This window comes from Stigmatopora argus, chromosome 15 (assembly GCF_051989625.1).
Source record: "Stigmatopora argus isolate UIUO_Sarg chromosome 15, RoL_Sarg_1.0, whole genome shotgun sequence".
Taxonomy (NCBI): Eukaryota; Metazoa; Chordata; class Actinopteri; order Syngnathiformes; family Syngnathidae; genus Stigmatopora; species Stigmatopora argus.
In genome coordinates, this window is record NC_135401.1 from 4,196,126 (window position 1) to 4,212,574 (window position 16,449).

At 40.9% G+C, this 16,449-nt stretch overlaps 2 protein-coding genes across 4 annotated transcripts; one reads left to right on the forward strand and one right to left on the reverse strand.

Moving 5' to 3' along the window:
• The first annotated feature begins 314 nt into the window (after nucleotides 1-314).
• pdss2 (prenyl (decaprenyl) diphosphate synthase, subunit 2) lies at nucleotides 315-12,044 on the forward strand. Of its 3 annotated transcripts, XR_013305340.1 has the most exons (9): nucleotides 315-761; nucleotides 2,881-3,015; nucleotides 5,267-5,465; nucleotides 7,016-7,090; nucleotides 7,206-7,379; nucleotides 7,761-7,892; nucleotides 8,267-8,302; nucleotides 9,396-9,673; nucleotides 11,903-12,044. XR_013305340.1 is itself a non-coding variant. In XM_077621706.1 (8 exons), exons 1-8 carry the CDS (start codon nucleotides 502-504, stop codon nucleotides 9,549-9,551), a joined length of 1,164 nt encoding a protein of 387 aa, XP_077477832.1. In that variant the 5' UTR covers nucleotides 315-501; the 3' UTR covers nucleotides 9,552-10,601. The 3 variants fall into 3 exon arrangements, 2 of the variants coding, with proteins under 2 accessions (XP_077477832.1, XP_077477831.1); XM_077621706.1 differs by lacking the exon at nucleotides 11,903-12,044 and having other exon boundaries at nucleotides 7,209-7,379; nucleotides 9,396-10,601; XM_077621705.1 differs by lacking the exon at nucleotides 11,903-12,044 and having other exon boundaries at nucleotides 9,396-10,423.
• A 1,562-nt stretch (nucleotides 12,045-13,606) lies between these two features.
• chmp3 (charged multivesicular body protein 3) lies at nucleotides 13,607-16,292 on the reverse strand. Its single transcript, XM_077620880.1, has 6 exons — nucleotides 16,026-16,292; nucleotides 15,248-15,308; nucleotides 14,944-15,123; nucleotides 14,748-14,869; nucleotides 14,550-14,664; nucleotides 13,607-14,394 (listed from the first exon to the last, which is right to left on the reverse strand). Exons 1-6 carry the CDS (start codon nucleotides 16,068-16,070, stop codon nucleotides 14,258-14,260), a joined length of 660 nt encoding a protein of 219 aa, XP_077477006.1. The 5' UTR covers nucleotides 16,071-16,292; the 3' UTR covers nucleotides 13,607-14,257.
• Between the last annotated feature and the right edge of the window lie 157 nt (nucleotides 16,293-16,449).

A 16,449-nucleotide genomic window follows, 5' to 3' on the forward strand; every position in this document is an offset into this window, starting at 1 on the left:
AACTGTCATTGCACCATTATGTGTCCTAACACTGCTAGATGCATCTCAATAAGTAATGTTCTCAGACATTTTCTTCAGTCTTAGCACTGCAAGTGTTTTTCTTGCACATTGATATTTGCACTAAAAACACCATAGGCACCATCACGTTCTGCAAACCGCTGTACTCACTTTCCTATCTATTTCATTTTATTGAATATAGGTTTGAAGTATAAGTATGCCTATTTGTTATATGTGCAGTTTAACGGAAGCTTTACATTTCACTGTTACTTATATAATAATCAATCAATTCAAAATAATGCGACAGGAAGTGACGTTTCATCGTATGGTGACGTAACGTCCGTAACCTGCCTGTCAAGATGGCGGCGCCCTGTCACCGGGCGTGTGTTGTGAAACAGCTCATTGCAACACATTGAGCTATGTCTGTAATGAGTTAACAACCAACAAGTATGATCGGAAGTAGCATTAAGTAACCAAATGGTTGTTAAGAAGTGATGATAGATTATGATAGAGAAAATGTTTACGTGTAAGTGGATGCGAATGACATCTACAGTCCGGTCCGGAACAGCGCAGAGGACATTGAGTTCATTCTACAGCTCAGGACCTTCAAACTGGACTAAAGTGGTGTCTGATGCCGAGAAGATTGTGGGGTATCCTACTTCTTTCATGAGCCTTCGCTGTCTACTCAGTGACGAGTTTAGTAATGTCGCTATGCACGTCAAGAAGCTGATCGGAACCCAACACCCCCTACTTAACACCGCAAGGTAATCTATATATAAATATTTTGTATTGTTCTCCATAAACTGTGATAAACAGAATGTGCAAACACTTGACAGTATTAGGTTTTTTTTAATGTTATGGTTATATGTTAAGTAGTACAGTAAAACCACTAATTCACTTTGTTTTGCAAATTCATCTCATTTTCTGAACCGCTTTATCTTCATTAGGGTCGCGGGGGGTGCTGGAGCATATCCCAGCTGACTCCGGGCCAGAGGCAGGGTATACCCTGAATCGGTGGCCAGCCGATCTCAGGGCACGAGGAGACGCACAACTATGCACACTCGCACCCATACCTTGGGGCAATTTAGAGTGTCCAATCAGCCTACCATGCATGTTTTTCAAATGTGGGAGGAAACCGGAGTATCCGGAGGAAACACACTCAAGCCCGGGGAGAACATCCAAACTCCACACAGATGGACATGACCTGGATTTGAACCCAGGACCCCAGAGCTGCGAGGCCAACACGCTAACCACTCGCTCCACCGGGTCGCCTGTTTTGCAAATTCTAATTCATAATTATTGTTACCATTTTTTGTTCCCCATTCCGATACCCAACTATTTGATATCAGTTAATGCCATTATACCACATTCGTGAATTATCTTCCACAGTTGTCATTATAATACTATTTTTACATGATGTGAACCAGAAAATGTTTGGTTTCGCCAACTTTGATATTTGGTGACATAAGGTCTGTGTGATCCGTTCTGCAACGGGCATAGAGGCGCGAAAGGCGTTGTTGCAAAACAGGTTAACTTTGGTGTGAAGAAAGCATCAGCCTTGTGAAAGTTCCTCTGCAGTCCAAGCAGAAGGCGTGGTGACCTGTTCACAACCCTTTCAAAAAGACAGCAGCCCATTTTTCTCATCTCCTCTGGCCCCCTTGCTCGCTTCTTTTCATCACACCGTCCATGTCTCTCCATTCCCTTGCACGAGATTGATTGATTGATGTAAGCATTTGTAGATAGTGACATAAATATGAATCATACGCCAGCCCTCAGGCAAACTCTGACAATGGCCTCATCAAGTCAGTTATTTTCTCTTTTGCAAACTACCTATTAAACAGTATTATACATTTTTTGGTCACGATTCACCCCCATTTGATATATTAAACACAGCGAACTAACTGAACTCTTCAAATATTTTTGGACGAAAGACACTTGTCATATTGTTTGCTCTTTTTACATTAGCACTCCTAAATTGATTTTTAAAAAAAATATCCCCATTCTCATTTCTACCCAGGCTTTACTCTGACTAGGTCTCTGCATCTCCTCCCTCTTTTCATGGTCCATCTCCCACATCCACTCTAGCCCACCCCGCCTCCCACCTACACCATGGTTGGTGCAGGGGTGAGTCGAAGAGAAGGGAGGGAAGGCTGGTGGGATGTGTGAGGCTGATGTCTGGGCATTGAGCAGCGGGGGTGTGGCCGCTTGTCTGCCTCGAAGCCCCTAACGAGAGCATGATTCATTGCACAATGTCCATAGGGACAGGATTAGAGGTGCTCGGTTTAAGCGCTCCCGCGAGACATTAAAAAGATATTTAATCTAGCTACCACATAGGCAGCGACCAATGCATTCTGCATGCCTGTCTTTATTTATGAACCTTTTTTTTGATCCACTAAGTACTAAAAGTGTGTTTACTGACTCACAGTTTTTAGGATTTTACAACATGTTAGTGCAGTGACTTGCAAAGTGTCTGCTAAAAAACACAATTACTTGCTTTTCAGGTTTTTTCCCCACTATATTGTTCATGTTTGGATGTCACACTTTCTTTCAAAGTTTGACCAATCCTGCAAATTATGTGACTTGTTTATATTAACCCTATGAGGCAAAATTATTATTATTATTTTTTTTGTCTTTGTTCCTTAAAAAAAAAAGATTTTTGTGGGGGTGCTGGAACCATGAGAATATTGCAGGGCAACATTTCTGTCAATATATACAGCAACATTCCTGTAAAAATAAGTGTCTTAACTCATTACCTGGCATTGACAACAGTAGACGTCCAAACATTTTAAGCTGAGCTTTAAACTTTGTCACAAATAGGGCTATAATGAGCCACGCTTTGTGCTACTCTTGTTTATTTACTTGTTTATTTCCCTTTCTTGACAGAGGTTTCGTCTATGACAGCAGAAACAACCTTCAGATGAGAGGACTGGTTGTCCTCCTCCTCTCAAAAGCTGCAGGACCGAGCCACGCGTCCACAGATCACTTAGCCCAGGACATGGTCGGAGGCATATACCCCAGGTAAATTCTTTCATGCCACTGCCAAGCAACGGTTTGTCCCGTGCGTGACTTAAATAGTCCATCAATCATTGCATCACACGGCCTGACCGACTTTGCATGCATTCCGTGGCGGCGCCGTGATTGACAGCTTGACCCATCTAGACTCAACGCGCAGCACGACTTGATCACCTCATTTGCGCTTCCACAAGCTCACCCTCTTACCGCTCTCGGGCTCATTAGCAACTCGGCTGATGGCAAGATGGAAGGTAGGGGATGATTGAAAACTCTGCGTGATGGTCTCCTCCCTCCTGACAGGCGGCATTTGTAAAAGATTCCCCACTCTGCTGTCTGACACTGATGATTCACCAAAACACTGCAATGATTGATGGACAGCTGGAAAAAGTGGTAGCGTATGTTGATAGGTAGCTAGGACAGGTACTGTATCTTGATGAGATATACGAGGCGAGCAGTTGGATGGTGGGCCGAATGGATCGTGGACGGGGGGATGGATAAATAAATGTCTCTGTGCATGCATGCAACTAAAACACAGCAAGTTTATCTGGGAGAGAGTCCTCCTCTTTTAAGTCACCCACTCTCCCATTCTCAAGGCTGCATTTGATGGTAGCTTTTGATGCTAAGGCAGACAGCTGAGGGAGGAAAATGGCATAGAAGAGTCAGGACGAGAGGCGTGGCGAGGGGCGTTTCAACTCGGCAAGATGGCATCAGTTGCTATGCAACCAGGCTCCAAAGCTATTTATACCCAGGTCCCCCCTTTTTCCTCCCAAAGCCCCACGGCTACATCACTGGACTGAGAGATAGGATTCCATGCTTTGGGAAATGATGTAAATCCATGAAGAGTTCATTACATTTCTGCAGATGGACGGCATTTGGGGCTTGTCGTCAGCGTTTATGACCACAGTGAGGTGCTGTCCGCATTTAGTCAAATAACAATTAACCCTTTCAGGTACAGTGGTCGCAACTACAGTGGAAGTTCAAAAGTTGACGCTTAAGACCATTATAGGGCGAGTGACTTTTTTTTGTTATTTAAACAAAATTTTAGTTTTTGTTGTTGTTTTAAACACAAAAAAATATTAGCCATTTTATACTTATGTGCGTGTGTGCCTATATACATATTAACCATTGTTATCATAATTATATATACTACATCCATGAAGTCATGTGATTAAAAACTATTAAATGAAGTTAAAATGAATTTTAAAAAAGAAATACATCCTGGTTATGGCCCCAACTAACACATTTTTTGCAAGGAATTTAACTCACTGTATGCTATTAATGGTTGCTATCAACAACAACAACAAAAACAAACATTTGGGTAATTATACTGCAAAAATGATGGTTATTCTCTTTACATTCTACAAAATAATCATAACATGTTTGGAGCTCTACATCATACTTATATGCACAATATATTTAATCTGATGAGATGTGAGGGGTTAATTTAACATACCACAGTGTAATGCTAATTGCTCTATATATATGCTGTATATATTATTGTACAAGCATTAGATTTCCCCTTAAAATGTCAAGCTTTGCCATTACTTCATAACACCTAGGATAAAAGCAACTTTCAAATAATATCTTTTCAGTGTTCTTAAAGCGACACTCATCGAGGTCAACAGCCAGCTTCGAACCAGCCAGACAATAGGCGTGATAAGCACAATTCATTCCATTATTCGATGATAATCACATTCCCCCTCCTTTTTGAAGCTGATATTTAACTCTCCAATTCGCGAGCAACATACGAAACGCGCACTTTTGAGTTTGGGTGTTTTGGGATGTGGAGCGGGGGGCTCAGAGGGCGTAGGAGAGCTGAGCAGGCTCATCAGTTTCTCACTGTGGCAGAATAAGGTAAGTGGCTATCAGGGCACCCGACCCTGTCTAGATGAATCTCTCCCGCCGCATCCCTGTGAGCTTCTTCCATATGGAGAGGGGCCTAATTATCCGCCAGCAATGACTGAATCAACATTTGATTATGTCCTCCCTTAAGGCTGCACTCGAAGCCTCTAGTCAAAGAATAGAATCAAAACCGGCTGTTGTCTGCTAATGACGAGTTAGCAAGTGTTACATTTTAGAGAGCATTAGGAACGGCGTTGGCAGTAGGGGTGGGAGTGTAAATCGATATGGCGATATATCCCGATACATTTTATCGATACGCTCCCGCCAAGACTGATTCATCAATTGGTACATGAATTGTCAGTATAGTACAGTTCAGTAAGAAAATTAATCTGTTTTTTTTTGGTCTTTTTCACAGCCAGCGGAATTTGGCAGAAATCACAGAGTTGATCCACACGGCCTTCCTGGTGCATCGCGGAGTTGTCAATTTGAAAGAGTTGACGCCTTCTGACGGCCTCCTGAAAGACATGGAGTTTGGGAATAAGATGGCCGTCCTGAGTGGAGACTTCCTCCTTGCAAACACATGTACTGGTTTGGCCCAGTTGAACAACACCAAGGTAATCTGTGTGGCATTAAAGACTATAATTTAACGCTACTTGTATTAAATCCGTTGGGCACCGTGGACAATATGTTGCTTCAGCTTCCGGTTTGAACTTGTATGATAAAATCCACTCTTCTTCCCCTAACCCACTTTCAATTTTATTTTCCAACACCCCACATGATAAACACAACGAGTATTCTCAACAACACTGTTTATTGAATCATACGCCCTATGCTGGATCCTTTCTCATAGCGTCGCAGATTTTTACGAACGCTGATACACAACGTTATATACATTTTTTTGAAAAAGTATAGATCTACGAGAGACTAGACAGTTTATTTTGAATACTCTTTGACAAGATTTGATTAGTGTGTAGAGTCCGTAGGACTTTAAGGCTATGAAAGTGATGGAGATGATGTGTCCTGGCCTTGAGAGGTAACCTATGCTGCTACCTTCTTAAACTGTAAAGTAATCTTGGCCAGCAGCTCTGGTTTCTTCCCTTTTGCAGGCTCTGTCGGCAAAACACGATACGGATGGATTTGGGATGGAGTAACGGGGAAGTAGAGGGAGAGCTTATCTGATACTTTCCCCAAAAAAGCCCCTCGCTGGCCCCCACTTCCCAAGACAGGGAGAGACACCAGAGTAACACTGTAGGCACACTGTTCTTTCAGGTTGGTGGGTGAAGCTCAGGTTTCCTCAGTATTTTCCCCCAGATGGATTGGGTTACGCAAAGGGCACCGCAAGCGTTGGCGTCACCAGACTTTTCTGATGAACCGCGAGGACGTGCTGAATGAACTCTGAAAGTGTCCTGATTCATTGTCTTTTCGTGACTCTTCTAATCAGACTCTCATGTGGCAGGTTGACAATGCGCAGTGTTTCTGGAAGGTGAAATGTAGTCAGGCATGCCCCCTGTAAGAGGAAACTGGCAACTGCACTTTTAGAAATACAAGTCAGTGGAAAGAAAGGAAAGGAAAGGAAAGGAAGGGGAATCTGATGTGTCTCATAAGTAAGAACGGTTTGTTCGATCCTGTCAATAACTCATTTTTTTCTACTCTTGCACAGCATTCATTTATTTAACTCATTGACTGCAATTAACGGTGCTACATATCCCCAAAAAATGACTTGCAGGCGTGAATTAATAAATCCCAAATTGGATTGGACGTCTTACACCGTCAATGGCTCTAAAACATGAGCAATCACGGCCAGTTTCTTGAGTTTAAATGAATTAGACATTCATAGCTGCCAATGGATATTATTAATTTTATTTATAAAGCAGGACTATCCAAACATTTTTTCCCTTGAGAATGGTTTTAAAAAAATAAAAATAAATAAAAGAATGCAAAGCCCAACCGGAAATCCGTCCATTTGTAATTTTTAAATGGAGGATCAAAATTTTATTAAATAAGATAATTTTGACTTGGAGGGCTGGCAGTGACCCCGGTCTATAAACGGACTTCAATGTCTTCGTTTAATCTTAACTATTCCGTCTCAAATATCTACAACACTAAGGGGTTGTATTCAAAGTTAGAACTCAATGTATGTTTTGTCTTGTTTTTGCTTTGCCAGGTTGTTGAATTGATTTCCAGCGCCATCGGTGATTTAGTTCAAGGAATCTACTGTGAGAATTCCAATAACATTGAGGTAAACGACTAGTAGTTAGTATTTAAAATACTGGATGGTTAGTTATAGTTTTTTTAAGGAAATGTGTTTTTCTTGGTTTCTACTTGTGCTCAATTTTGAACTCCGTTTTTTTAAGGAGAACAATTTCACCCCTGATTTGGATACAAGCGCGTGGGAGGAGCAGACATTCTTGTCTCACGGGGCGCTGCTGGCTAAGAGCTGCCAAGCTGCCATGGAGCTGGCACAACATGATGAGAGGTCCCAAAGACTGGCTTACAAGTATGGCAAGCACTTGTCGTTAGGCCACAAGGTAGATTTATCATTTTTCTTCATGGATTGCACCGCAGTGCAGAGACACTCATCTTTTTTTGCACTGTAAACCGGCGTATAAGTCGCATTAGCATCCGCCTCCTAGTGCTACGATGGGGTTTGGACTGACGGTCCACTGTAATTTGCACCCATCTCACTTCCAATGATGCATTTTTCTATTATCACTGGTCTGTGTTGCCGCAGAGGAGGGCAGCAAGGGTTCACGTTGAAATGTGTGTCCCATTGAAAGAGTTTTTTTGCATCGAGCAAGCCAGGCTGGTATAGGGCATTTCGTCCATTTTGCTCGTTTTGTGAAGGCTCACCTGCAGTGACTCGTCTCTCCCTTTGGGTTTTTTAAATTGGTCTGCCTCCCTTCCCACAGCTCACCTCCGACCTGCAGCCATTTTTGAAAAGCAACGTGGGAGAGCAGGTGTCTTTCAGTTTTAGCGCCGCTCCTGTGGTTTTTCACCGTCACATCGTTGGCCCCGAGCGATGGCAGCAACAACTGCAGCAGGTAATGGGTGACTTTAGCACGAGTACAGCAACTTGTTTAGTGCTGCCACAGTTAATCTTATACTAGCATTCCTGTGTAAATATCATGCAAATTAGCATGAGGATAAAGGCTAACTGTCGCTACATTGTAAATGTGTCTAGTTGAATTTGTGATGAATATGTTAATATAATAATAAACCATTGTTTGTTCTATTATTCTGCAATGCATTAAATATTTGTGATCTGATGACTCAATTAATCAAATGAATTTATCGATTATTAGTCTCTATTTTAACCTATTCATGAAATAATTGATGATGAACTTTGTAATGCTCAAGAGTTCCCCCTCCATTTTTCCTGTGATTCAAATTCTTAATTCCTTTCTTTGTCCATCAGGCAAAAACAATGAGGAACCAGCTTGATTTTTCCGAGGTAAGCACAATTGCTTGGTTTCTTCCCCGCCGTTATGCGGAGCCACCGAATAGTTACGAGATGTCATCGCGCTGCAACTTCATCAAAGTTGACTTCCCCATTCGAGGCGTGAAAGGGGTCTCATTAGGTGCAAGGAGAGCGGGATGTGTGGGAGTAGGGTAGGGGTTATTTGGTCCTGTCTGAAACCAGAGGAGGATAGATTAGTTACCAAGGCCTATTTGTGGAGGAGACAGTGAGGCTCAAATCTACTGCCATTGTGAGAGTATCTCCTTCATCTGGAAAGGACACATAGCGAAAAGTTGCGTTTAGGCCCGTCTCCATTATTACTATCATGACTTATTGTTCGAAATTGTAAATACTATCGTCGACCATTTTTCATATCACCTTATCTTCCGAGCTATATCTCCCGCTCCCTCTTGATTTTTACCACAGGTTGGAATAAGACGCGTACACACAGACAGCATATTTTAGCATCAATTTGGTCCAAGTAGCAGTTTTATAGATGCGGCATCCATAGGATTCATGCAATTTTGCACAGAAATGGCACATGCATCCAATCCACACGCAGAAGGAATGAGTTAAAATTAACAACAAAAATAGTACCTAAAATTCTTCATATTATGTTGCTGATATCTACCGTCCTTTTTCCATTTTTTTGCATTAATTTGACGTGCAAATCCCTCATTTAACCCATTAGCTTTGACAATGATACTCGTCCAATTCATTCATACTGGGAGGACTGGCTGTCATCTATCACCGTCAATGGCAGCCAGTTTTTGAGCCGCTTGATCCCATAAAAGAAAAGAATTTCACCTCCAAAAAAGGTCAAGCTCTCGTCCACTAAATATAAAATTAACATGATGGAGTCTGGTTGTTATTTGACAATATTAAATAAAAGATTCCTATAGACTGATGAATCGATTTAAATGTAGTGCTGGGGTTAGTTACATCAAGGTCACAAAAAGTTCATATATCAGCCAGTCTTTGTTTCCTTATTAGGTTCTTCAACTTTTTCTTGTTTGTTGCAGAAAGGTTTGACAGCAGTAAAGGTAAATGTGACTAAATAAATGAGTGTTTTTTGGTCTCTCAACAGCTTTTGGCAGCGGTGAAGTCGGAGAGAGGCGTGAGCTCGGCGGTCAATTTATGCCGTTACCACGGCAACAGAGCTCTGGAGGCCATCCAGGCTTTCCCCTCCTCCGAGGCGCGATCCGCCTTGGAAAACATCGCCTCCGCCCTCACCAAGTTTTGACCAGGGTTCACTTTAATGTGCAGAAAAGCACTCACATACTTGTGGTTTTAAAACTGAAGACCCCGTTGGAGAAATGAGGACAAAGAACAGACTTACTTGGATCATGGAAACAAACCAAACAGGTGCTTTTTCGCAAATTACGTGCCCAACGAAGTTAAAGGAGCAATATGGAAGACTGGTGGTCCAAAATAGTACTGCAGCCAGGATCACATTTTTAAGACGCCTTTTGTTTTTTAATCGTAACTCATCAGAAATCAGAACAAATTTTCTGTTGGTTTTTATTGCTCTGTTTGTGCACGACATTGTTAATTTTGATGATGAACGTTGCAGCAAACTTAGTTTACCCTAAGTTTACCCTAATATCTCTAGTTTACCCTAGAGATATTGTAATTGGCTAAGGGCGGAAGGAGGGCGGGGCATCCGTTGTAAACACAGAATCAAAACAATAACGGGCTGAGTAGCATTTTTTTAAATGAGAAAACTTCCACTTAGTATTTCCAAAAAAACATTTTTCTTTAAGTTCTACTGCAATCTTACATAATGCTCCTTTATACCATCATACACAATCCAAAAAATAGTATATTTTGTATGTATATGTGTGTATCTGTGACATCAATCAAATTTACATTTAGTGCCCAAGGCATACTTGAGCATTCAATGTTAGACTTGTTTTTATTTTATTTTTTTTAACCCATGGGCAGCCATTACTGGCATTCATTTGGAATGGGAGGCAATTGTTATTTTGCCCCTGCCAAAAGAGTATTCACACCCAGTCCTCCCAGTTTAAACGAATTGGAGGTCTGTTGTCGTCAATGGCAGGCAATAAGTAAAAGTGTGCAGCTAATAAAGCTTTATGATGGTTGACACCGGAATTGGATTGGTTTTGTGTACCAATACAACACCATTTCACGAGCTTCCACCGAATAATCTCGTTCTGTTCAATATTTTGATCCGTTGGATAAGCGGTTAGGTTTTTAGCCCGAGCTCGACTCCCCCGAGAAGGAAATGGCACATGTACAGCTCAAGAATAAAGTGATCCGCGTCGCCTCATTGTGTCTGCGATGTGATCGGTTTCAAGTCGGGGGCGGGCAAAGGTCACCCTAGCCCTTCTCGCTAGGCCCGACCAGCCAGCCAGAACCTTGAAGCCGTGCCAGGCAGTAATTATTAATGAAGAGACTTGAGCAAATGGACAGGAAATGCAGAGCTATTGATTGGACTTGGCCGCCTCTCCACGAGTCGTGCGAGCTGGCGCCAGCCTGCCAGCCTGTGGTTTCCCCTGGCCGAGGTGTAAAAATGTGCGTGGCCCTTAATTGAGTAAGTCAATAATTATGGACTTAGATTCATGCCACAATTCCATAAGTGTAGTTGCGACGTACTAGTGTGAAATGGCGTGGACGGAAAAGGTATTTGGAATGTGTTTTTATGCTATGAAAGTGTTTTTGATAGAAATTCACCATTATCTTGACCTTGCACATTTCGAACATTTGCACAATGTTTCATTTGTCACACTCATTTTAAACAATTTGGTCTCAAAAACAGGACCCACGATTTAAATGTCGTAGTTGGAATATCCACATTAACACGTCACTTTTTGCGTTTCAAAACGTTTTTTTTGTCTTTGTTGTTTTTTTACATAGAACTGCTTATCTTAAAATACTATGTAAATAACAGATTTGAGCCAGTCGAAGCAATTAACTCATTAAAACTTTTTTTACACTTAAGACATTCAACCCTTAATAGTTTGACTTATTTTTAGTCATTTAAAAGAACCTGAAGGTATTAGCAATAATATATTATTAATGTTATTGTATTTTATAGTACTTAGTGATTCTAAATAGATTTATATATAGTACAATGTTGACAAAAACTAAATACAACTAAAATGAAAAAAAAAAACAGAAATACACTGATTATGGCCTCATGTATCCCTTTAAAGTTTAATTTTTCTATCATAATAATAATGACAGCCAAGTGCCCTGTAAGAAAACATTTTTAAAAATCATATATAATATACAATAGTGAACTACTTTTCTTGTTTTTTGTGTATATTTAGTCCGGTATTTAGAGGTTTTTTTTGTATTATCTTATACATTGTAAATAACAGATTTGTGTTAGCATGTTTCCTAGCAATTTGCTAACACCACTTAAATTTAGAATGCACTCCCCGGTGGGGGTGCTTTGTTTTCACGGAAGCAAAAACATGATTAATTCAACAAGGACAAGGAGAAAGGAGTCAGGTGGGGAGACGAGGCAACAAGGTAAGTGAAAAACAAGCTTGACTTAATGCTTGGACTATTTCACTGTCGATTAGCTACATGCTAGCTTTCACTGCGTCCACTTCTACTGTTTAGGCTTCCCGTTCACAGCGTGTGGCAGCCGAAGCCTTGGGCACTTGATGAAATATTTATCCTTGCTGTGAGGAGACATGAGGAAAGCTACATGGAAAGTTAAAAGAACTAAATAAGGAAGGTAAGGCCAGAATGTACTAAACACTTGGTAAAGAAAACTTTTTAACAAATTGCTAGGAACTATGCTAACTCAAATCTGTTATAAGGCCAGAATGTACTACTAAACACATGGTAAAGAAAACTTTGAGCAAAATGCTAAGAAACATGCTAACACAAATTTGTTATTAGGAAAATATTGTTGATATGGCCCACTAAAACTTGCATTCTGTTGTCTTTTGCAGCTTTAAGACTTTAACAGTGCCTCTTTATTAATATTTCCAATCATTGTAGGAAAGTAGAACTTCTGTATTTTGTTCTACATGAATGAATTTTGTGGATATATAAAAAAAATACGATGTGAAGAGCTATCTTTCAGTTGATTTTTTTTGCCGAGTTTGTGTTTCAAATGCAAAGCTAATTATGTATTGTACAATATCCTTACACCTCAGGACTATTTTTGTTGCTTGTGGTCACTGCCATTGAGATAAGAGGGAGAAAATGCATAGATAGATGAATATGTAGATGCTGTCTATTCATTATTATGGTATTTTTGATATTACAGAAATTCAACTGAATATAAAACAAGATACTCTTGGATGTCTGGCACTGTGACTGACAGTAATGTTAACCGATGTGTGATGAGTAGTTAGTAGTAAAGAATATAGTTCTTGGAAATGCTTTTTCAGTAAACACCTGTGACAGTAATTTGAGCATCTTGATGAGAGTCATTCTCTGGCGATGGCAGGAGTACGGCCGAGCGCCCCCGCTTGACACGGACGAGCGTATTGGCTAAAAATGACACTTTAACGAGCTCCTTCCCGCGTTAAGTGCCACGTGCTCTCGCCTGGCTGACCCCGGGACGGAAGCGCTTGCTCCCGCAAACCAGACCGCCGCAGGGACGGTTCATTAACCGACTAATGAGAAGCACGTCAGATGAGCGTCGACTCGTTAGATCGTCTTTCCGCAAAAGTATTTGTGGACGGGCTACGGAACATTGGCTGCTGCGTGAAATACGCCGTTATTGAAGTTTGGAATTCTCTGTAACTTAAAAAAAAATGGCACTGGCCACTTATTACACTTGGGCCTACAAGTGTGAAGGTAGATTAATCGTTTTCTGGAAAGATGAACAATAATTTGTTTCTAAATCAATTTTTACTACTCACTGAATTAGCCATAGCTTCCTAAATTGATTATTTTGTTTGTTTTTAACACTGCAGCATAAAATTATTGCCCTACATATCTACTTACTATCTTTATACTCTCCTCTCACCCAACCACGCCCCCTACAGGCCGAAGCCTGGGTGCAGCTCCACCCCCAGCACCCCCCTAAAAGACGCCCCTGATTTAAATCCATTTTTTGCTCGCAAGTGTCTTGGTGATGTGAAAAGAAGTCCTGGCATGCAGTTGTCCTCTGGCGACTTCCAGTGGTGACCCTTGAAATAACAGCCTGAGAGGACCCAAGTAAGATCGACCTTCCTTTTCCTTACTTTCATGGTTCTAAGTGTTAAATAGCTCCTTGAAATAGTATGTCCACTTTAACAAACAAAAAAATGAATTTCCAAATCTACTCCAAAAATATATATAGCTCCCAATCATTTCAGACAGTCCTGTTGTCCTTAAAAATCGTTTATTTTTTTCACCCCATGTACACATAAAAAGAAATATACACACATTGCACTTGCACAATACAGACTCCCTGTACTAACCAGCCACATCAGTGCTTTTGCACTTTTTTCCACTTTAATAAAAGAAGCTTTGGACATGCTGAGGCTTAACGCACCACAAATTAGTTGGAGGATGCATTTTTTTGTGTATTTCATATAGTAAAGACGCACGCTGACTGTACAGAATTCCGTTGAAAACAAATGCACCCATCAACTCTAGTGTTTTGGTTGACAAGCACGAGTAGTTAGTGATTTTAAAAACCACTTTGTCAATGCTGATTTGGAAACATACCCAACCATGATGTCCATAACATAGGACAGAAGTAGTAGAAGTAAGATGAAGTACTATAGGCACAGTAGGCTTTTCATACTTATATTATTTACACTTTCTCCAACCTTTTAACGGCCTGTGGATTATAAACTAACAGTTTTCACTGATAGAAAAAAAAAACGGAACCAAATCAAAAGTAACATGGATGACCCTACCACAAAAGATAACCCCAGATGATTATGCAGGTAGAAAATGAGAGCACACTGTGGAGAGCATTTTCTCGGTACTTCAAAAATTGTCTGAAGGGAACAAAGCTAGCCCACTTTAGCTCCTGAGAGCGGCCAGTCTGGACTGCATGTCTTCGATGTCTTCCTCCGACTCGTTGTCCGAGGCCGCCGTGGCGCCCTGAGGCATCTCGGGTAGGGCGTCCGTCACTTTGCTGGGCGCTTTACCCAGGGCACCTAAAAACAACAAAAGTATCAAATGTTCATTCGGTCATTCACGAATTATGCTTTTTTTTGTTAACCGTTACACTCATAACTCAAAGTCATTGTCCCGCTAAAATCACGTGTTGAAGCAGCCTTGGTCACATGTGCCTCATGCATTTCATCATCACCTGCTGTGATCTCAAATAGGATCTTGTCCACTTCCTCTTCCGCCTCTTCGTCCATGTCCTCCCCATCTTCCACGCTCTCAAATGTGTCCTCTAACATTTCTTCAATGATTCCAGCCTGGAAAAAAATGCAAACAAATTTGCACATTATGCCGCATTTTTCTTAGTGGTCGCCAAACACTGTTTCATGCTCACGCTGACCTTCATCATCTCCTTCGATAGCTCTCGCATGGTCGCTTGTATCTCGGGGATTTTGACGAGATTCTGCATGGCCTTCATCACCTCCGTGCTTTTCTGTAGAGACCCAGCGACACGTAGCAAAGCTGGAGAAAAAGAACAAGGTGCTTTCTTTGCACTCATTTCGATTTAATTGATTCAACTGTGAAGGAAAACGTACAAAGTTGATTCTTCATGCTGAGCGTGACCGAGTTGAGGTGGGCTTTCGAAGAGTAGAGCTTTGTGACGGCTCGTTTGGACTGGATCATCTCCTTGGCCAGGATCACACAAACGTCCCTCTGACCTTTTTTGGCAGCGTCTTTAATGGAGCGCTTGACTTTTTCTTCTTCCCTTTGAATATCTGTAACACAAGTGAATTTTCAGGCTCGATTTACAAAGATCGTAATCAGCCCACTAGCAAATGTTCATAAATTTGAATGTTGCCAAATGGGATTATCTCTGTGTAAATGGTGGCATTTTCTTACCTCGAATTTGTCTGTCGATGGTTCTTGATTCCTTCCGGATTTTCTGGGTCCAGTCATTTATCTAGAATGACAAAAGTCCAAAAGTGGATCTAAATTACTCATGCCACGATGGCGAACTCTTTCGGTGCCATTTACGATGATAGACCATCAATCGCATGGTGTTTGAAAACTAAAGAAAAGCTAATTAAACAAGTTTATCACCAGTAGACGGCGAATCCATTTGAAGTGGGAGGATGGCAGCGAGGGATTTGAAGTCTAGCAGTCAATCATTTCATTGTTTCGAGAATAAATATCAATCAGATACATTCCAGTATTGATACTGAAATATTTTTCAATAATTTTGACAAACCTATTTTAAATGTTAAACTGCTTACACATTTATAACAATGATTCAACATTTTTAGAAGTGTCAGTGAACCCATTCTTTCTTTCATCCATTTGTTTTCCCCTTCATTTAAAAAAAATTATCCTCCAGCTCAGGTTTGTTTACATGGACAGCAGTGACCATTGCCCAGTTTCAATGCTAGTTTGGCTACAGTACTGCTTGAAAAGCCATTATTCATCATCGTAACCTCATTTCATTGTGTTTCGAAGTGCAATAACACAAACAATTAATGCAAGTGGGTGTCTGCCGATGAGTTAACATGTTTGACAAGATTTTTGGCTGAGATTTTTGGGAGAGCTAACGTTAGCCTAGCATAATTAGCGATATCTGGTTTGTCTTTAAACGGGGGCTTTTCGTGATTGACAGCTGCTTGTTTTAGCGATCGGTGCTTACCAAATCTTTCGGTGGCCTCTCGGCTGTTCTTCCGAACAATCCCATTTTGGGAATAAGCCTTAAAAATCGGCTTGTTAATCTGCTCACTGGAAGTAGATGGCTCCGTGCAATGATGACTTGACAAACACTTCCTGTTCTCGTTCAGTACGGATATAAAGAAACAGTCGAGGAACCGGGCAGAAACAACTTTAAATAATAAAATAAAATAAAACTAGCAAATAATCACAAGTTTCATGCTGTTATTACTTTTGCCATTAACCGCCTAGATGTAGCAAAACCATACAACCACGTAATTCAAAACCCTAATGAATGAACGAATGTAAACAAAGGCCACTTTGCTTATAGATGCAAACTATAAAGCTTAAAATTGCAATTGTTATACTTTACATGTTATGTTATGTGCATTTATTGATTTGCTTTTAGG